At 35.1% G+C, this 17333-nt stretch overlaps 1 protein-coding gene across 1 annotated transcript; it reads right to left on the bottom strand.

Annotated features, from left to right (window-relative positions):
• Positions 1–2254: 2254 nt before the first annotated feature.
• Positions 2255–15980, bottom strand: LOC126812224 (forkhead box protein K2). The gene is made up of 8 exons (XM_050538503.2): positions 15540–15980; positions 14663–14866; positions 13490–13793; positions 12723–12916; positions 11703–11899; positions 10920–11123; positions 9675–10072; positions 2255–7148 (listed from the first exon to the last, which is right to left on the bottom strand). The coding sequence occupies exons 1-8, from the start codon at positions 15896–15898 to the stop codon at positions 7038–7040; spliced, it is 1971 nt and encodes a 656-aa protein (XP_050394460.1). The 5' UTR covers positions 15899–15980; the 3' UTR covers positions 2255–7037.
• Between the last annotated feature and the right edge of the window lie 1353 nt (positions 15981–17333).

Genomic DNA, 17333 nt, shown 5'->3' with positions numbered 1-17333 from the left:
CTTAGGGTATAGGAGTAAGTTTTATGAATTGCAGCCTGTAGGCGATACACAAACACAGACAGCATAATATGTCCACATTATAAATCTGGATGTATATAAATCTATATATTTACTAACTTCCATCTTCATTACATTGTCAGTGATGCAGGACTGAGGGCCTGACAAGGACAGTTGTCTAGTCATTTGGATGGGACGAAAAACCGAGGTCCTGTGTACACATAGGCTTGCACGTAAAAGATCCCTTGACAGATGGAATTCGATGTATTAAGAGTAGGCCGTAGTGCCGCTGTCCGGGCAAAATTTCCCTCGTAGCACACTGTATGGCGTATACTCGTCTTCTTTAGCCCAGTTCGGAGCAGAACAGTAGGACGTTAAACACCATTTCATTTCATTTCCATCTTCATTAACCCAGTACCGTTGCCAGTCTTTGCACATTCTGTTTGCCCAACCTTGTTTATATGGAAAACTGCTAGATTTTTTAAAAGAGACAGATTTTTATCATAAATTTTAATATGTAAATAATTATATTTTAACCATATTTATTGTTTTCTAGTTATATTTAATATACTGTGATATGTTTTTATAATGTTTTTGTGATATGATTTTAATTATTTACTTGACTGTGATATTTTGTTTTACATTTATCATGTGATTACATTTAATCTGTCTCAATGAATTCACCATATGTCTGGCACAGTGCCGACGTGCCATTAAACAACATTTGGTGCTGAATGGTTAGCACGTGTGCGCTGTATCAAATGGTGTGTCATTGAGTCAACTGGTGGGTTTTTTATTCCCCGGTTGTACATGACAAGGAGTAGGGTCACCTTTCCAACCACGTCGGTTCTCTCTGGGTCCTCCGGTTTCCTCCCACTGCTAAAGACCCCTACGCGGAAGCGAATTATTGAAATAAAATTGAACCATGTGTTAGTCCCGAAATTACCTAGTTTGTGTTGATTGGATGTTAAACCCCATCTCTCTATTAACCCAGTCGGTGCAGAAAAGTAGGACGTTAAACCCCCATCTCATTCCATAAGTAACTTAATCTTTTAAAGATGCTCTCCCAGGTACAAACTGTGTGATTTGATGAGAGAGAGAGAGAGAAATGGGGTTTAACGTCCATTCGACACAAACTAGGTCATTTCGGGACTAACATATGGTTTAATTTTATCTCTTTAATTTGCTTGCGCGTAGGGGTATTTCGCAGTGGGAGGAAACTGGAGGACCCGGAGAAAACCCACGAGACTGGACAGGCGACCCTACTCCTTGTTATGTACAACTGGGGATTCGAAACCACGCCAGTTGACTCAAATGACAGGCCGTATGATACAGCACGCACATGCTAACCATTCGCCCCCCCGTGATTTGATGATATTTTGGGTCTAAAACCATATTTAAACTAATATATCTATCAAAAGCTTGCATCAAATCCCTCTAGAAAACTAACCCATGTGTCAACCTTGTTTATCGCGTAATTTCATTGAGGGGAATCCATTTTTAGCTTGTATTTGTCATTAGTCGCCGTTCCTTTACCATAAATATATCGAAGCCTATGTAAATTACTCTTGAAGAATCTACTAGATGTTTAAATCTCGTTCTCTTATATCAACACTCAAGAAGTGCTCCTTACGTCCCTCAAGAACACCCTCACATTTTTTATTGTCGAGTTCGACCACGGTGTTGGTTGCATTAGTCAAATTAGGATTTTCCAGCATGGTTGCCCCTTGTCAGTGATGCAGGATGTATAGCCAAGCAAGGACTGGGCTTAGTTGTTTGGATGAGACCAAAAACCTGAGGTCCCGTGTAAATGTTGGAGTGCACTTAAAAGAACCTGTGGAATTTGATACAAGAATATGTTGCAGCGCCACTGTCCGAACATTCCCTAACAGCACTCTGTATGGCATATGCTGGTCTTCATTAGCCCAGTCTGTGCAGAACAGTAGGACTTTAAACCTCACCAGTTGTGTAGTTGCAAAATTGAGACCAATCTATGGAGAGAGAGAAATGGAGTTTAAGGTCCACTTGCCCAAACTAGGTCATTTCAGGACTAACATATGTTCAATGGGAGGAAACTGGAGGACCCCGAAAATACCAACGAGATTAAACCATCAAACCTACTCGATCCTTGCAATGTACAACCAGGAAATCGAAACCACGCCAGTTGACTCAATGACAGACCTTATGATACAGCGTGCATGCGCTAACCATTCAGTCACCCACCCCCCTAGCAATCTATTGATAAATCTACTCTTGATTTGACCTTAAAACAATACACTTTATTTATACATGTGGGTGTGATCACATATAAGGAAAAATGATATTTAAACTCATTATATAGCGTGATCATATTATAGCCACTGACTGACGTATTACAATGAAATGACAACAGTTGCAAAAATTACAAATACATGAATATGCTATCATTAGTACATTGACACTGCAAAGCTATTTGGAGAAGATTTAAATTAATCAATTTTTCTGGAAACTGTTGATTAACCAAATTCACATATGTACAAAACATATTTAACTACAATACAATGGTATCCAAATAGCCGATAAAACAAATAACGGTATAAAAGGCTGACTAATGAAGCAAAGTTGTAAAAATGATTGAAGACTACATTTTCTCTAGATTTTTGAAAAACTTTTCATTCACAGGTTATAAATGTGTGAAATTTTTTGTTTCCGAACATAATCATTCAACAAACAAATAAGTAATACACTTTACAAGTCATTATTTTGTGAATTCTGTACACATATATTTCACAATATCATAAAATATATAAACATTTAAAATACAAGAATAAATGGACTTGTTCCAAAATATTCCTGTATTTTAATTTCATAATATAAAAAAAAATTATTCAAACTTCACAATGAAGCAATTGGTGAACTTTTAGTATGATTCAATAATCACTGAACTCACAATGGAACAAAAAAGTTGTATTTGAGCTCGTGCTCCACTCCACACACATGCGACTGGCATAATATAACACCATTTGTGTATATGCTTGATAACAACTTGGGAAATCTTGTTGAAACGTCGCAGTGAAATAAACCATAGTAATTGTCATTCCATAAAAGTGTTTGATTATGTTCCAATTACTAAATGCCATTCAAAGAATACCATTTATATATTACCAGCCTTATTGTGAGAACATTTTCATAAAATAAATCATTCGCCATAAATGTGGTTTCGTCCACCATCATAATTGACTTAATCTTAACAAAAATAACAACTTGAGAAAAAAACTTGATCATGATTGGCTTTGAATAAGTTTCTAATAAAACAACTATGATACACTAAAATGACATGATGGATGAAACAGATGACATGGGTATGATAACATTATTAACACATATCTCTAATAGTTTACAAGAAATTTACAGTTTGCCATAGATCGTAATAGCTGGAGAGAGAGAGAGAAATGGGGTTTAACGTCCACTCATCACAAATTAGGTCATTTCGGGACTAACATATGGTTCAATTTTATTTCATTAATTCGCTTCCGCATAGGGGTCTTTAGCAGTGGGAGGAAACAGGAGGACCCGGAGAAAGAGAGAGAGAGAGAAATGGAGTTTAACGTCCACTCGACACAAACTAGGTCATTTTGGGACTAACATATGGTTTAATTTTATTTACATAATTCACTTGCGCGTAGGGATCTTTAGCTGTGGGAGGAAACCGGGGACCCGGGGAAAACCCATGAGGCTGGACAGACGAACCTAACATATGGTTCAATTTTATTTCAATAATTCGCTTGCGCATAGGGGTCTTTAGCATTCGGAGGAAACCGGAGGACCCGGAGAAAATCCACGAGGATGAACAGACACTGGAGTTCTTTGCTTACAGAAGAACACATTCACTGACCTAAAAGCACTAATATTTTCTGGCATTTTTCAAAGGCAATTATTTATAATGAAGTCTAAAGATGGTACCAAATAATATAGCAACATTAAGATGATATATTGTCAATATGTGCATTTTATGTATATACAAAAATATGGCGTAATGACCTATCATAATATAAGAATAATTTACTAAGAGGTGAGTGAAGTGATAAATAATGATATCAAAAAAAAAAAAGAAAAAAGAAAAATGGAAGAAAACGTAATTCCTCAAAAACACTCACAGTTTCGATCATCTTGAAAATCCTCATCATAAATACCAATTATTATGCAGTAGGATATAAAATATTTTAAAATCTTACCTATTTATTTCGCCAAACATTCAATATTGAACAAATTTTTTCTAGCAAAATACACTTTGACTGATTACCGGTAATACTCTACAAAATCATTTATTGTAGCAAGATACACTTTTGACTTATGAATACTCTACAAAATGATCATTTGTATAATGCAAATATCAAAATTCAAAATATCATTTTTTGTAGCAAGATACACTTTTGACTGATGAATACTCTACAAAATGATCATTTGTATAATGCAAATATCAAAATTCAAAATATCATTTTTTGTAGCAAGATACACTTTTGACTGATTAATACTCTACAAAATGATCATTTGTATAACGCAAATATCAAAAAACAAAATATCATTTTCCACGCCTTTTCTACTAATCGGGTAATTTTCCTGGCTTCTTGAACTATTGTATTCTGTTTCATGTACCCGTTTTTATTCACTTAAAGATACATTATGGGAGATTAGATAAAGAGCTGGCAGTTCTCACTATAATAGTTATAAACTAGATAATGTAAAGGGAATTTGCTGAAAATTTCAGTCAAATTGATCCACTATGAACCGAGAATTTAGTGATTAAATTTTCGGCCTAGCCTCAATCACCATTACTAAATTTGGTGTGATAAAAAAAACATAGTCTCGATTATCCATTTCATAATTTAATCATGAATGATTAATGTCTAATTAATAATTTAGATAATATTTCAGACCTAAAGAAAGACCTGCAATAGGCAGATTTAGCTCTTGCATAATGAATGTTTAAACCTCTACTGTTTTTATGGACTACATGAACATAGGTTCAGTAGAGAAGGAAGAAAATACCTGGTATCTTTTAACCCAAGTTGAATATTTTTCAAAACAATGTAAATATTTTGACTAACATTTAAACTGACATATATAGCAATGTACATATTAGCGATCAGCATTAAATTAAACCTTTGTACATGTGTATCATAACAGGGAATATATACATTATAAATCAGCCTTATTGTGTTGTATATTTAGGTAGATAAAACTAAATAAATTTGTAATAGAATAAAAAATACTAGTCTTATGTTTGTTTAGAATATATAATAAATATATATATCACCCCAAACACAATAGCACTTTCATAGAAGGTAGTATTTTACACGTAAACATAATAAAAGTGGGCGGGGGATAAACCATGTAAAACAATTCTGTAACATCAGTACATGTTGACATACATATAGCCGATCAAATGTCCACAATTAAAAATATAAACAGATCAAGAATTGGGGATATATTATATGTTATACAACATTGAATTTAATATTATTTATGGTTTATTTCTATCATTTTTTTTAATAATTAATAACAAAACAGTTCTCAAAATTTACAACACAAAACAGCATTAAATTAAAAGCAAAACAAATAATAACCGATGATAAAATCAATAACTATATTATTAACTTGTACATAAAACTAACCATTTAACTTCATTTGTTTACATATCTCTCTCCTTAATATAATTTTGATTGATGACTGAATCGACGATGTACTGCTATCCCATACTTACACAATGTAATAATTTACTATTATAACTCTATACAATCTGATCAAAATACAGATCTATATTTCGTTTCGTTTGTTTTATACTTTCGATGGCCTACACTCCATGAAGATCTGACTGGTTGTAGTGGAAGGTCGCGTTGGAGGTCGTGTGAATGACTTTTGACCTATGACATCAGACATTGATTAATCAATCAGCGTTGATGTTTCTAGTGGTTTACCCAGTTTCGTGCATCGCACGCCAAGAAGTCACCGTAACAGATGGTTTCATTGGCTAATCCCTCACATCAACCAGAACGCTGGTTATATCCTAGATCCTAGTGCAGTAAAGACAAGTAAAATGAAATTTTGAACTATAAAAAACAAAACGAATTAGGATCTTTGTTTTAATCAGATTGATACCATAAGTACACGATGTAATAATTTACTATAATTACTCTACAGTAAGTTCGAATTAATTATAACATATCATAACATAATGTGAATATCATACTATTCCGATAATCTTTCTGAACTACACACATAAAATATGTAGACTAGAATCATTTTATTTATGTATTGTTTAATGGACGAGAAGGTGACATTAAGTAATACACTGTAACAACAAGAGGGTCGTGTTTTTACAATATATTATGCAATGTCCTAAGTTCAAGACCATTAAACGACTTAAAATATAGATACTCCGAACGTGCTTTTACAGTGAAATATGTCACTCGAGTCCAATATTTCACTAGTATAAATAATGTACAATTGGCAAGTTGCCCGTACGATTATTTGAAATAATAGTACGCCAACATCAACAGATGACGTCACATCTGTATTTTAAGTGCTCATATAACTTTACACATAACTATTTCACTATATTGCTACCTTCAAATCTACAATGTGTTTCAAAATTAATTTCATATCAAAGGTCATCATAAAACTGACATTCTCCGTAATAAATTATTGGTGTGAGTAAATTGAATAACGATCAACCATTATTATGCCATAAGATGATGATCTATGAAGTAGGATGCTAACATGTATATCATATAGGTAATGATTATCTAAACACAATAAATACACAGCTTTTATAAGTTTAAATATAGAATATATCATAGATAATCATCATTAATTTTATCATTATTTTCTTTTTTACAAAATAGGGTTTTTTAAGGATAAAGCATAGGTGAAGATTTGTTAATAGTTTTACAAAGAGTAACATTTTAAAAAGAACTTAAACATTTCACCCAGATCATCATGGAAGTCTTGGGTAAACCAATTAAAGCACACAGTTAATATATTTCTCTTTGTGTCATCAATTAACTTGCTTCGGTTGTTTCTGTTTTTATTCTTTTTCCGTCGGGACCTTCCCTTTCACCATTTTCCCCATCTGAAGTTCTCTTAGCAGCCAGGTTGGCAACATTTTGCATCTGTTAATAGAATTAGCAATATTTAATTTCTGGCAAAATTCCAAACAAAATAAAATTCTTTCAAATTGTTTCTGGGTTCCTTTAAATGAAATGAAATGAAATGGGGTTTAACGTCCTACTGTTCTGCTCCGAAATGGGCTAATGAAGACGGGCATATCCGCCATACAGTGTGGTACAAGGGAAATTTTGCCTGGACAGCGGCACTACAGCCTTCTCTTATATCGAATTCCAACTGTCAAGGGATCTTTCATGTGTACACGGGACCTCAGTTTTTCGTCCCATCCGTACGACTAGACAGCTGTCCTTGTCAGGCCCTCCGTCCTGCATCACTGACAAGGAGGAACCACAAAGGAAAATCTGGATGAATTTTCTTGGCCAATGCAGGGATCAAACACCCGACCTCCAGGCTAGCGAGCCAGTGTCTTACCCACTTAGCAACCGTGCCCCCTGGGTTTCTTTAAATAAGTAACTAAAACATAAGGAAAGAGACATTTGTATAAACTCTTATTAGACAGATGTTGTTTTCGTTCTTTACTTCAACAAGAAATCTGGTTGCCATGCAAGATAAGCCCACATTTTGCAAGAAATGGACCGAGAAGGAGCTAAAAAAGAAATATCATTTTTTGAACAATCAGGGGCTATAATCCAGGAAATTACAGTCTGATATGCACAATTATCGAAAGGAACCCGAGATCTTTGGTATATAATCATAAATTTTAAGTTTTTATCAAAATCAGATCAATTCGTCGTTAGGTAGACGAAGTGACGTATCCTCAAATAAAGTCGTATGAAGATAAGTCTCTTCGTCTGCACACCGACAAATTTCGAAAGGAACGGAGATCTTTAGGAGATAACCCTATATTTCAAGTTTCGTCAAAATCGTATAAAAATTGTGTGGACAATATATGTCCACATGAAAATGTGGACGTATAAGAATAACAAATTTTACTACTTTTTAACTTCTAGACAAATTTGATGAAATTTCAAGGTATGTTTAAGATCTGGTTTGATATTATGAACATCTCGCGTATGATTTTGATGAAATTAATTCCAATCAGTCCCAATTTTCCTTTTTCTGAGATTTTGAATAAAATGATAATTATTAACCAAGCTGCCGAGATTTTAACTACTACAATTTATATGAGCATTATCAATAAAATGGTCTATCGCAGGAATGACATATTTTGAATGCATTAAACTGCTACTGGAAACATCTTAAATAGAAACTTGAGCACTCCTTATTTTTGAAAATTTAAAAAGTAAAGTCCCATATACAAACATAGAGAGAGGGAGAAATGGAGTTTAACGTCCACTCGACTAACATATGGTTCAATTTTATTTCAATAATTCGCTCGAACGTAGGGGTCTTTAGCAGGGCTGCCGACAACCAGTATCGCAGCGCAATTAGCGATACATATTTTGTCCGTTGCTAATCAAAAATTAAAAATCTAACGGTTTTGATTCGCAGTAACTGCGAATCATTAATATGCCTGTCATTTTGGATATTGACACAAGGATAATCCACTTTCAACGTGTATAAAATGCCAAATAAAATTTCATAAACAAAACTGAATTCTCCGTGTGACATTTTCTTCTTGAACTACCCAGACACAATTCATTATACTACATGTATATAATAAAGGGACATAACTCTATGAATAGCGACTATTAAACCGGAAATAGGGAATCAAGTAGTACCACTCACGTTGCGGGACATGTCAATTTCAAGTAATTATATCAGTATACATTTTGAAAGAAATAAATACATGTTAACGTATTGTAAAATGATAAATCAAAGTAAGAATTCCCGTAAAATATTGTTCATATCGCGTGTGTCTAGTTAATAATAATAAAGGTGCGCGCGATTGAACCAAAATAGTAATACACGATAAAAAGCAGACAAAATTGTTTTCCAAACAAGATTTCTAACGTAACAAAAAAATAACAATTAAAATGAGTAGGGCTTCGGAAGTCACTGCCAAGATTTGGCTTCAGACATTCACATTCACAAACTGTCACAACTACATGTGGCAGTGCTAAAAAAAATCTAAGAATGAAATCTAATCATCATGTTTGTTATGAATTAAAGTAATTTCTTGTTATTTAGGTGTTTTATGTTGAAACTGAAAAACTGCTAATCAATTTTTAAATTTGCTAATCAAATTTGGCGAAATTGGACTTTTTGATTAGCAGTGCTGCTAATCAACTGTGAAAAATTACCGACAGCCCTGGTCTTTAGCAGTGGGAGGAAACAGGAGGACCCGGAGAAAACCCACGAGGTTGGACAGGCGACTCTACTCCTTGTCACATACAACCGGGGATTTGAAACCACGCCCACGAAGCTGGACAGAGGAACCTACTCCTTGTTATGTACAACCAAGGAATCAAAACCATGCCAGTTGACTCAATGACAGACCTTATGATACAGCGCGCACATGCTAACCATTCGGCCATCCACCCTCCCCCCCCTTACAAATATATATAGAGAGAAAGAAAAATATAAATTGAAATATAATAATGTCTTACTAATAAATGCTGTTGTAAAGCTGTAGCTACAGGTTGAGAAATGACTGCATGATTTTCTCCAGTTGACACAGCTATCTGGGACTGAACTTTTTTACTATCTCCTGAAGGTACAGCAGCAGACTGAACTATCTGAAAAGTTGGCTGAGAGATGAGAGTGAAGGGTTGAGATGCTTGTAGTGCTCCTACTGATGTTGTTAGATTAGCTTGAGATGTTGTTAGTTGTGATGTTAGGTGTGGTGTTGCTAAGGTTACGGCTGTTGGCCCTGTTGACTGTTGTGGACCTGCCAATGTCCGGATGAGGGTAATTGGTTTGAGAGTGCCACCAGCACCATATTGGCCTGCTGTTGCTGTTGCCATTAACGATGCAACTTTTTGTGAAGCACTAGTATTGATAATACCTGCAACAAAACAACAAAAATATTATTAATGTTGATAATAAATTTTGATTAGTATATTTAGTAGAAGACATAAAAGTGAGAGAGAGAAATGGGGTTTAACGTCCACGACATAAATTAGGTTATTTCGGGACTAACATAAAATTTAATTTATTTATTTCAATAATTCGCTTGTACGTAGGGGTCTTTTAGCAGTGGGAGGAAACCGGAGGCCCCGGAGAAAACCCACGAGGTTGGACAGGTGACCCTACTCCAGACATAAAAGTAAAAAAAAGATTGTGTTCTCTTATGATGTTATACAAATGAAAATCTTGGAGGGTCGATTGGCGAATGGGGTTGAGTGATTACCGAATGGTTTAATGTGTGTGGGTTAGATCATTAGGTCTTGTCGTTGAGTCAAGTGGCGTGGTGGTGGTGTCAGATCCCCACATGTACGTGACAAGGTCTCCAGTCAAACCTTGTGGGTTTCCTCCCATAGCCAAAGATCCCTAGATGCAAGCAAATCATTGAAATAAAATTGTCAGTCCCGAAATGACCTAGTGTGTCGAGTGGAGGTTAAACACCATTTCTCTCTCTGCCATGTCCTCCATTAAAATAAAATTAGGCTATACTTTACATTTTACACAATTCTTAAAAGGACATAATGCATTTAAACAAATTGGACAATAATGTTTGTCGTTACAACAATAAATAGAAATTGTTAAAATGAAATAGGCCTCTTCATCTCACTAATGTAAACAACATATATAAATTTCAAAACGGTTAGGGGGAGACAACAATATACGACCACATTTCCATGTTGGCGTATTAAAATCGTATTTGATTTTCGTCAGTGACAATTATAACCTACCTTGACCATGGTCAGGATTTTCTTTCTTAATTTCTAAATGTGTACCGTTTGTAATTGGGGAGCCAGAGATTAGTGGACCATTCAGTAGCACTTGTTGTCCAGCATTTGTAACAAATATTTTTGGTTTTGTGATAACAGAGGGCATTTGATGCATTGCTGTAGGAGCATTAGCTACCACTGTAACAGGAGACAATACTCGAGATCCTAAAAAAAAACCCCAAAAAACAAAACTGGTTTTTAATATATTGAAAGTTGAAACATTTAAAATTGTCATACTGATTCTTTTCTTTAAGGAATTCAGTAAAGTCAGGTACAATTTATCTATTTTATTTGCATATATACAGAAGCGTTTGATATCGAAATGAAATCGGGTTTAACGTCCTACTATTCTGCTCTGACTGGGCTAATGAAGATGGACATGCGCCATACAGTGTGCTACGAGGGAAATTTTGCTCGGGCAGCGGCACTACGGCCTACTCTTATATCAGCCTACTCTTATTCCAATTGCCAAGGGATCTTTTACGTGCATGCCAATGTATGCACTGGACCCATCCATCGACTAGACAGCTGTCCTAGTTATTAATTAGACATTAATTAACTTCTCCAGACCATAATCAACTCTCGATGTCATTGCTAGTCTGCGATATTTATTGGATTAGGATCCAATTTGCTGCTTAACTTTCATTCATGATAACTGCCAGCTCTTTATCTGATCTCCCATGATGTATCTTTAAGCTATATCTGAGTAGAAACTTGATCGGGTACAGTTTATAAAATACTGACCTGCAGGAGAACCTGGAGCTGACTGACTAAGTCTATGATCTGTTTGAACTGAAGTAATACCAGGCCGATATATTACACCGGTCATATGTTGTGGTGGCTCTGTTTCAGAGATAGTTTCAGGTACTGGACTTCCTTCTCTTGACAAATCATCAGGTGTAAATGTTCCAGCCATATGACTTGGAGAAGCTGGAGCAGATCTGAAGGATAAGAAGATCATGTCCAATTCAAAAACTTTGTTCAGATAACCTGGTACAATGCTTTTCTACATTGTCTATTATTATAAAACATACATTATGCAAGAGCTAAATCTGCCTATTGTAGGTCTTTCTTTAGGCCTGAAATCTTATCTAAATTATTAATTAGACATTAATTAACTTATCCAGACGATAATCAACTCTCGATGTCATCGCTAGCCTGCAATATTTACTGGATTTAAATTCGATTTGCTGCTCAATGCTCATTGGTGATTTAATCCAAAAATGGATCATCAAGACTATGTTTTTTTATCGTACTGACTTTAGTAATGATGATCAAGGCTAAGCCTAAAATTCAATCGCTAAATTCTCTGTTCAGAGTGGATCAATTTGACTGAAATTCCCTTTACATTATCTAGTTTTTAACTATTTTGTTTCTTTTTTTTATAGTTTAAAATTCTGATTTACTTGTCTTAACTACACTAGGATCTGGAAGAGCTGATATATAACCAGCGTTCAGGATGATGTGAGGGATTAGCCAATCAAAACGGTCAGTTACAGAAAATTTTTGGCGTGAGGTGCACGGATCAGTTGGTAACCCACTACAAACATCAACGCTGATTAATTAATCAAATGTTTAACTTCATAGGGACAAAAGCCACTGGTATGATCTCAGACGCAACCTTCCACTACAACCAGTCAGATCTTCATGTGGTCTAGGCCATCAACACAAAACGAAATATAGATCTGTATTTTAATCCGATTGGTAATAAACAATTTATAGAACAGTATGTCATTATTTTATACATGTAGTAAAATAATTTACCTTGTAGATAATCCACCAAAAGGTGTTCTAAAACATGGTACACCACGTTGTCTCCGCCGCCTAAAAGCTTGTGATGTAAGTTTAGCTTCTGATGCAGCGTCTATTCTCCAAAAAGAACCCTTGCCAGGTTCCTCCTGAGATCTGGGTACTTTAACAAAGTAGCGATTTAATGATAAATTATGTCTTATTGAATTCTGAAAAACATAACATTAGTGAATTCGTTATCGTGTTCGAATTTGTATTTAGCCCTGTAGGTTATTCTAATACCACAAACAGGTGTCCAAATAATAAATTAGGTGGTCATTTTCAAGATTGGCTAAGTGGGTAAGACGCTGGCTCGCTAGCCTGGAGGTTGTCTGTTCAACCCCTGCATTGGCCGAGAAAATTCAGCGAGATTCTTCAACATGGTTTTCCCTCATCAGTGGTGCAGTACTGAAGGTCTGACAAGGACAGCTGTCTAGTCGTTTGAATGGGATGAAAAACCGAGGCCCTGTACATACATTGGATTGCACATAAAAGATCCCATAGTGCCGCTGTCTGGCCAAAATATCCCTCATTGCACACTGTATGCCCTTCCTCATTAGCCCAGTCGGAGCAGAACAGTAGGACGTTAAATCCCATTTCATTTCATTCCATTTCCACTTTGTTTATTCTGATTCAGTTGAGATTGGATGAAATGGATTGTCATTTTGTCATTGCCTACCTCATTAAAATCACACATTGAAAATCCTACCAGGTACTGTTTAAAATGGTAAACTCAAACATACCTGCCATCCTTTATCTGCTGTCCTATAATATGGATAATTCTTTGTAATATAAGCATATATGCCACTTAATGTTAGCTGTTTATCAGTTGCTGATGTTACAGCTTGCACAATTAGCTGAGCATAAGAATATGGGGGTTTTGATTCATCTCGTGGACTATCACTACCAACAATAGTTTGATTATTTTGAGTGTCTTTTTCTTCACGTGGGTGAGCGGCAGCATACACAGCTGCTGCTTGTAAATCGGGCACAAACATACGAGGGCCTGTTCCTCCTCTTGGACTTGTTGGACAAGAATTTGCAGCACTGCAATAAAATATGGTCATCGTTAAGTAATTCAATGATCAATTCACCCAAATTAAAAATGATTTATTTAATATTTATTTCAACATAACTAGTTCATTATATTATTATATTTCTCTCATATAAATAACAATGTTTCATCCATGCACTTGTCTTGAGTTTCTAGTTAGGTGTTGCCAATATTAAGAAAAGATAACCATGACGCAAAGTGTGGAAATATGCCCACAGAACCGCTACATGTATTTCTCAACAGCAGCTTATCCGAAAGAAAAATTAATGGATCCAGGAGCCTTTAAGAAATCTAATCTCGATTGTTTTCACAAACTTTTCAGGAAAAATAATATATATCCCTGTAAAAAATTGATGAAAATCAACAGGGTTCATTCTTTCCGATTCCAATGCCTCAATAGGATTATCGTCTCCTCAAAGTCCTTATGCTTCTCATAAAACTTAAAAAAAAAACAAAAAAAAACTGTTAAAAAATGTAGTCTCTGACACACTAACAGGAAAATGTATCATCCTGTCATGACCACAGAAAATTTGAAAAGAATCGGTTAAAACTAAACTCTTATTGAGTGCACAATGTTTTTTGGCAAGGGGGGATAACTCTGAATATCAATAGGGTTCGTCTACTGTTGACTCCAATGCTTCAAGCCATATCTGAAAAGAATCTGTCGAAAAGTGTGGCCTTTATTGCGTTCACAAACCAATTGTGGATGGATTGCCCAACATGTCGACGACATAATACACCCACACTGAAATATAGGTTTATATAATAAAAAAAAAAAGGACACAATATACATTTTCATATTATTAAGGTACTTTCTTAATAAGTTTTTAAATAGTGTTATGGTTGAGTACTAAAAGCCTACCTAATAGTTCCTGTTGGAGAAAGACATGGACTGTTTACTGGATGTGCATGTTCTGGTATATTTATTTTTAATGGTGGTAAAGGTTTCTTCTTTGGCGAGACATTAATTGAACTAGGTGGTGGTATGGCAATAGGAGGAGGATTTTCTTCAACCAATGATTGAAACACTATCTTGATGTTTGTGCTAGGAAAGCGCAGGATACATCTGTTGGAAACAATGATAAAATTGATTAATATGAGAAAGATCACAAATAATATTATTTGACAGCAATTATTAATCTAACACAAATTAAGGTTATAGATTTTAGGCCAATTAAACATAAAAGCAAGAAAATGATATTGGCCTTAGAACAGAAGTTTTATCTATTAGTAATCATTAAAATAGGCCTATGCCATGCATATTTTATTATTTATAGACACACAAGGGGGAACTAAATGTAAATTTCACATCTTATATAAATTGACACTTGAGTTGACTAATGATAGGTTCTAATGTCCAGTCACAAACAAACAAGCTTACAGTTGTCAATCACAAACAATAAAAGCCCACTTTACTATCTTGATTACATAACAATAGTTTTCACATCATGAATGACAGATCAAGGCAGATAAATTGTTTACATAGCCGCCATTTTGGGGAAAACCACATGGAAACAAACTTTTGACTGCGGCATCAAAATACACGTATTTGGGGGTTACAACAATCTGTTTCTTTGCAATAATAATATCAAATGATAAAACTGGATTAACTTTGATAATACAAAGAAAGAAATTAACAATAAATGGGGCAGAACTATTCAAAACGTAATTGTAAACAATGCATATTTCCGAGCACGCGCACTCAGTCGGCACATGCCATCAAAACAAAACAAACTCACGTTTTTGGTAACTGTAACGGTGGTGCTCCTTTTCCTTGAAAAATACCATCAATAAATACCCCATTCTTTCCACCACACTTCATGAAAAAATTAGGCAGTTCATAGAATATTTCTAGATGCACCCTTGAAATGAAGCTTGAATGTCCCATATCAACGTCGACATCTCCCTTGCTGCTATTACGGCCAATAGTAATGCGATTTTGACGCATCAAATATTCAAAGTCTCGACCTTCTAAGCGTGCAATAGCGGTATGCTTTGGGTCTGGACACCAACCCATTCTTGCAGGACTTGCCGGTGCCGATTTTAATGCCAACAGAGCATAGGCATCGTTATCCGAAGACTGCGAAACAGCAGACATCACGAGGTTATGCTCGCACACAAAAATGGCAGCACATCAAGAGAGGAAAACAACTTACCCTCTACCCGCTGTTTACATCTAGGAAAACTACCCACAATGCAAAGCGTTGAGCGTGCCTGTCTCGCGTTGTCCTTTTTTGACCTACAGACAAGCATGACTTGGGTAGTAAATAATGCATAAATAAAACCGATTTTCTTGTCCATGACCCAGAAAATATAAACAATAATATCGCGGAAAAGTAATGACCATGAAAACAGGCTAAGGCTACGATTAGATGACAATGCATATGTTGATTTGCAAATTGTTTTTACATACGCAAAGTTTTTTTTAAAGGAATAAATACCTAAAGTATGATTTTTTAACGCTGAATAAAAGAGAATCGGCATCATATTAAATAATTACTAATTTAACACTCATGATAAATAAAATATATTTGCGACTATCAACTTCATAGTTTCAAGAAAAGTTGTAAATATATTAAAATTAGTTATAGGAATTTTGAATAAATAAAAAAATAATAATTATGGGAATTTTAAATAAAAAAATAAAAAAATAATAATTATGGGAATTTTAAATAAAAAAAATAATAATTATGGGAATTTTAAATAAAAAAATAATAATTATGGGAATTTTAAATAAATAAATAAATAAATAAATAAATAAATATGGGAATTTTTTAATAAATAAATAAATAAGGGAGAGCATTTACTGACTGCATGTCCAAGTATAGCCTACTGATAAACTAATACACCCAAACTAATATTTACTACAGGCTAGATAGTGCAGGGGACAAGACAAACAGTATACGTACACATCTAGTTACTCGGATGGAACGGAAACACGATCTCCCGTGTATCCAGGTAAGTCGCCCGACTTCATTGCCTGGTAGACAACAACAGCCAACACAAAACGATATACAACAAGATACACTTCAACTTTTATTAGACCCCCCCCCCCCAAAACAAAAAACAAACAAACAAAAAACAAGAACAAACCAAAACGGCCGTCCCAAACACATGGGCCAGAACAATAATTACGGTATTAATTTAATTAGGCTACATTCAATGAAAGCAACGATCGAGACTATTTATATTTGCATACGTTACACCGACTTCCGCAAAGTATTGTATTGTGGCTCATAGGTCTCATGTTCCAATGAAAAAATGAACTGAGGTTTAACGTCCCGCCTTTTTGCACCAACCGGGGTAATGAAGACAAGGTTTTATGCGCCATGCATTGCGCTGTAGGCCTACGGGTCTAATCGTATAGGGCGCCACCCATGGACAATCCCATGCACCCCACAATGAATCTCAACATTATATTGTATTGCCTCGATATAGCTGTTCGCCGATCGTTATCTCACCGGAAAGCACTTTTATGCAAGATGACATATAGCGAGCAACCTGAAAAGGGGGATTTGGAGTTTGAGGTAATT

This window comes from Patella vulgata, chromosome 2 (genome assembly GCF_932274485.2).
Source record: "Patella vulgata chromosome 2, xgPatVulg1.2, whole genome shotgun sequence".
Lineage (NCBI taxonomy): Eukaryota > Metazoa > Mollusca > Gastropoda > Patellidae > Patella > Patella vulgata.
Note: the sequence above shows the minus strand (reverse complement) of the source record. Positions and strands in the feature narration are given on the sequence as shown.

What these genes read in the sequence shown, in the direction of transcription:
- LOC126812224 (XM_050538503.2), bottom strand. Translation starts at nt 15,898, where the DNA reads ATGTCTGCTGTTTCGCAGTCTTCGGATAACGATGCCTATGCTCTGTTG. An exon ending in TCTCCAACAGGAACTATTAG is followed by an intron (nt 13,794 to 14,662) that starts GTAGGCTTTTAG and finishes ATTTTATTGCAG; the next exon opens with TGCTGCAAATTCTTGTCCAA. An exon ending in AAATCCTGACCATGGTCAAG is followed by an intron (nt 10,073 to 10,919) that starts GTAGGTTATAAT and finishes GTTTTGTTGCAG; the next exon opens with GTATTATCAATACTAGTGCT.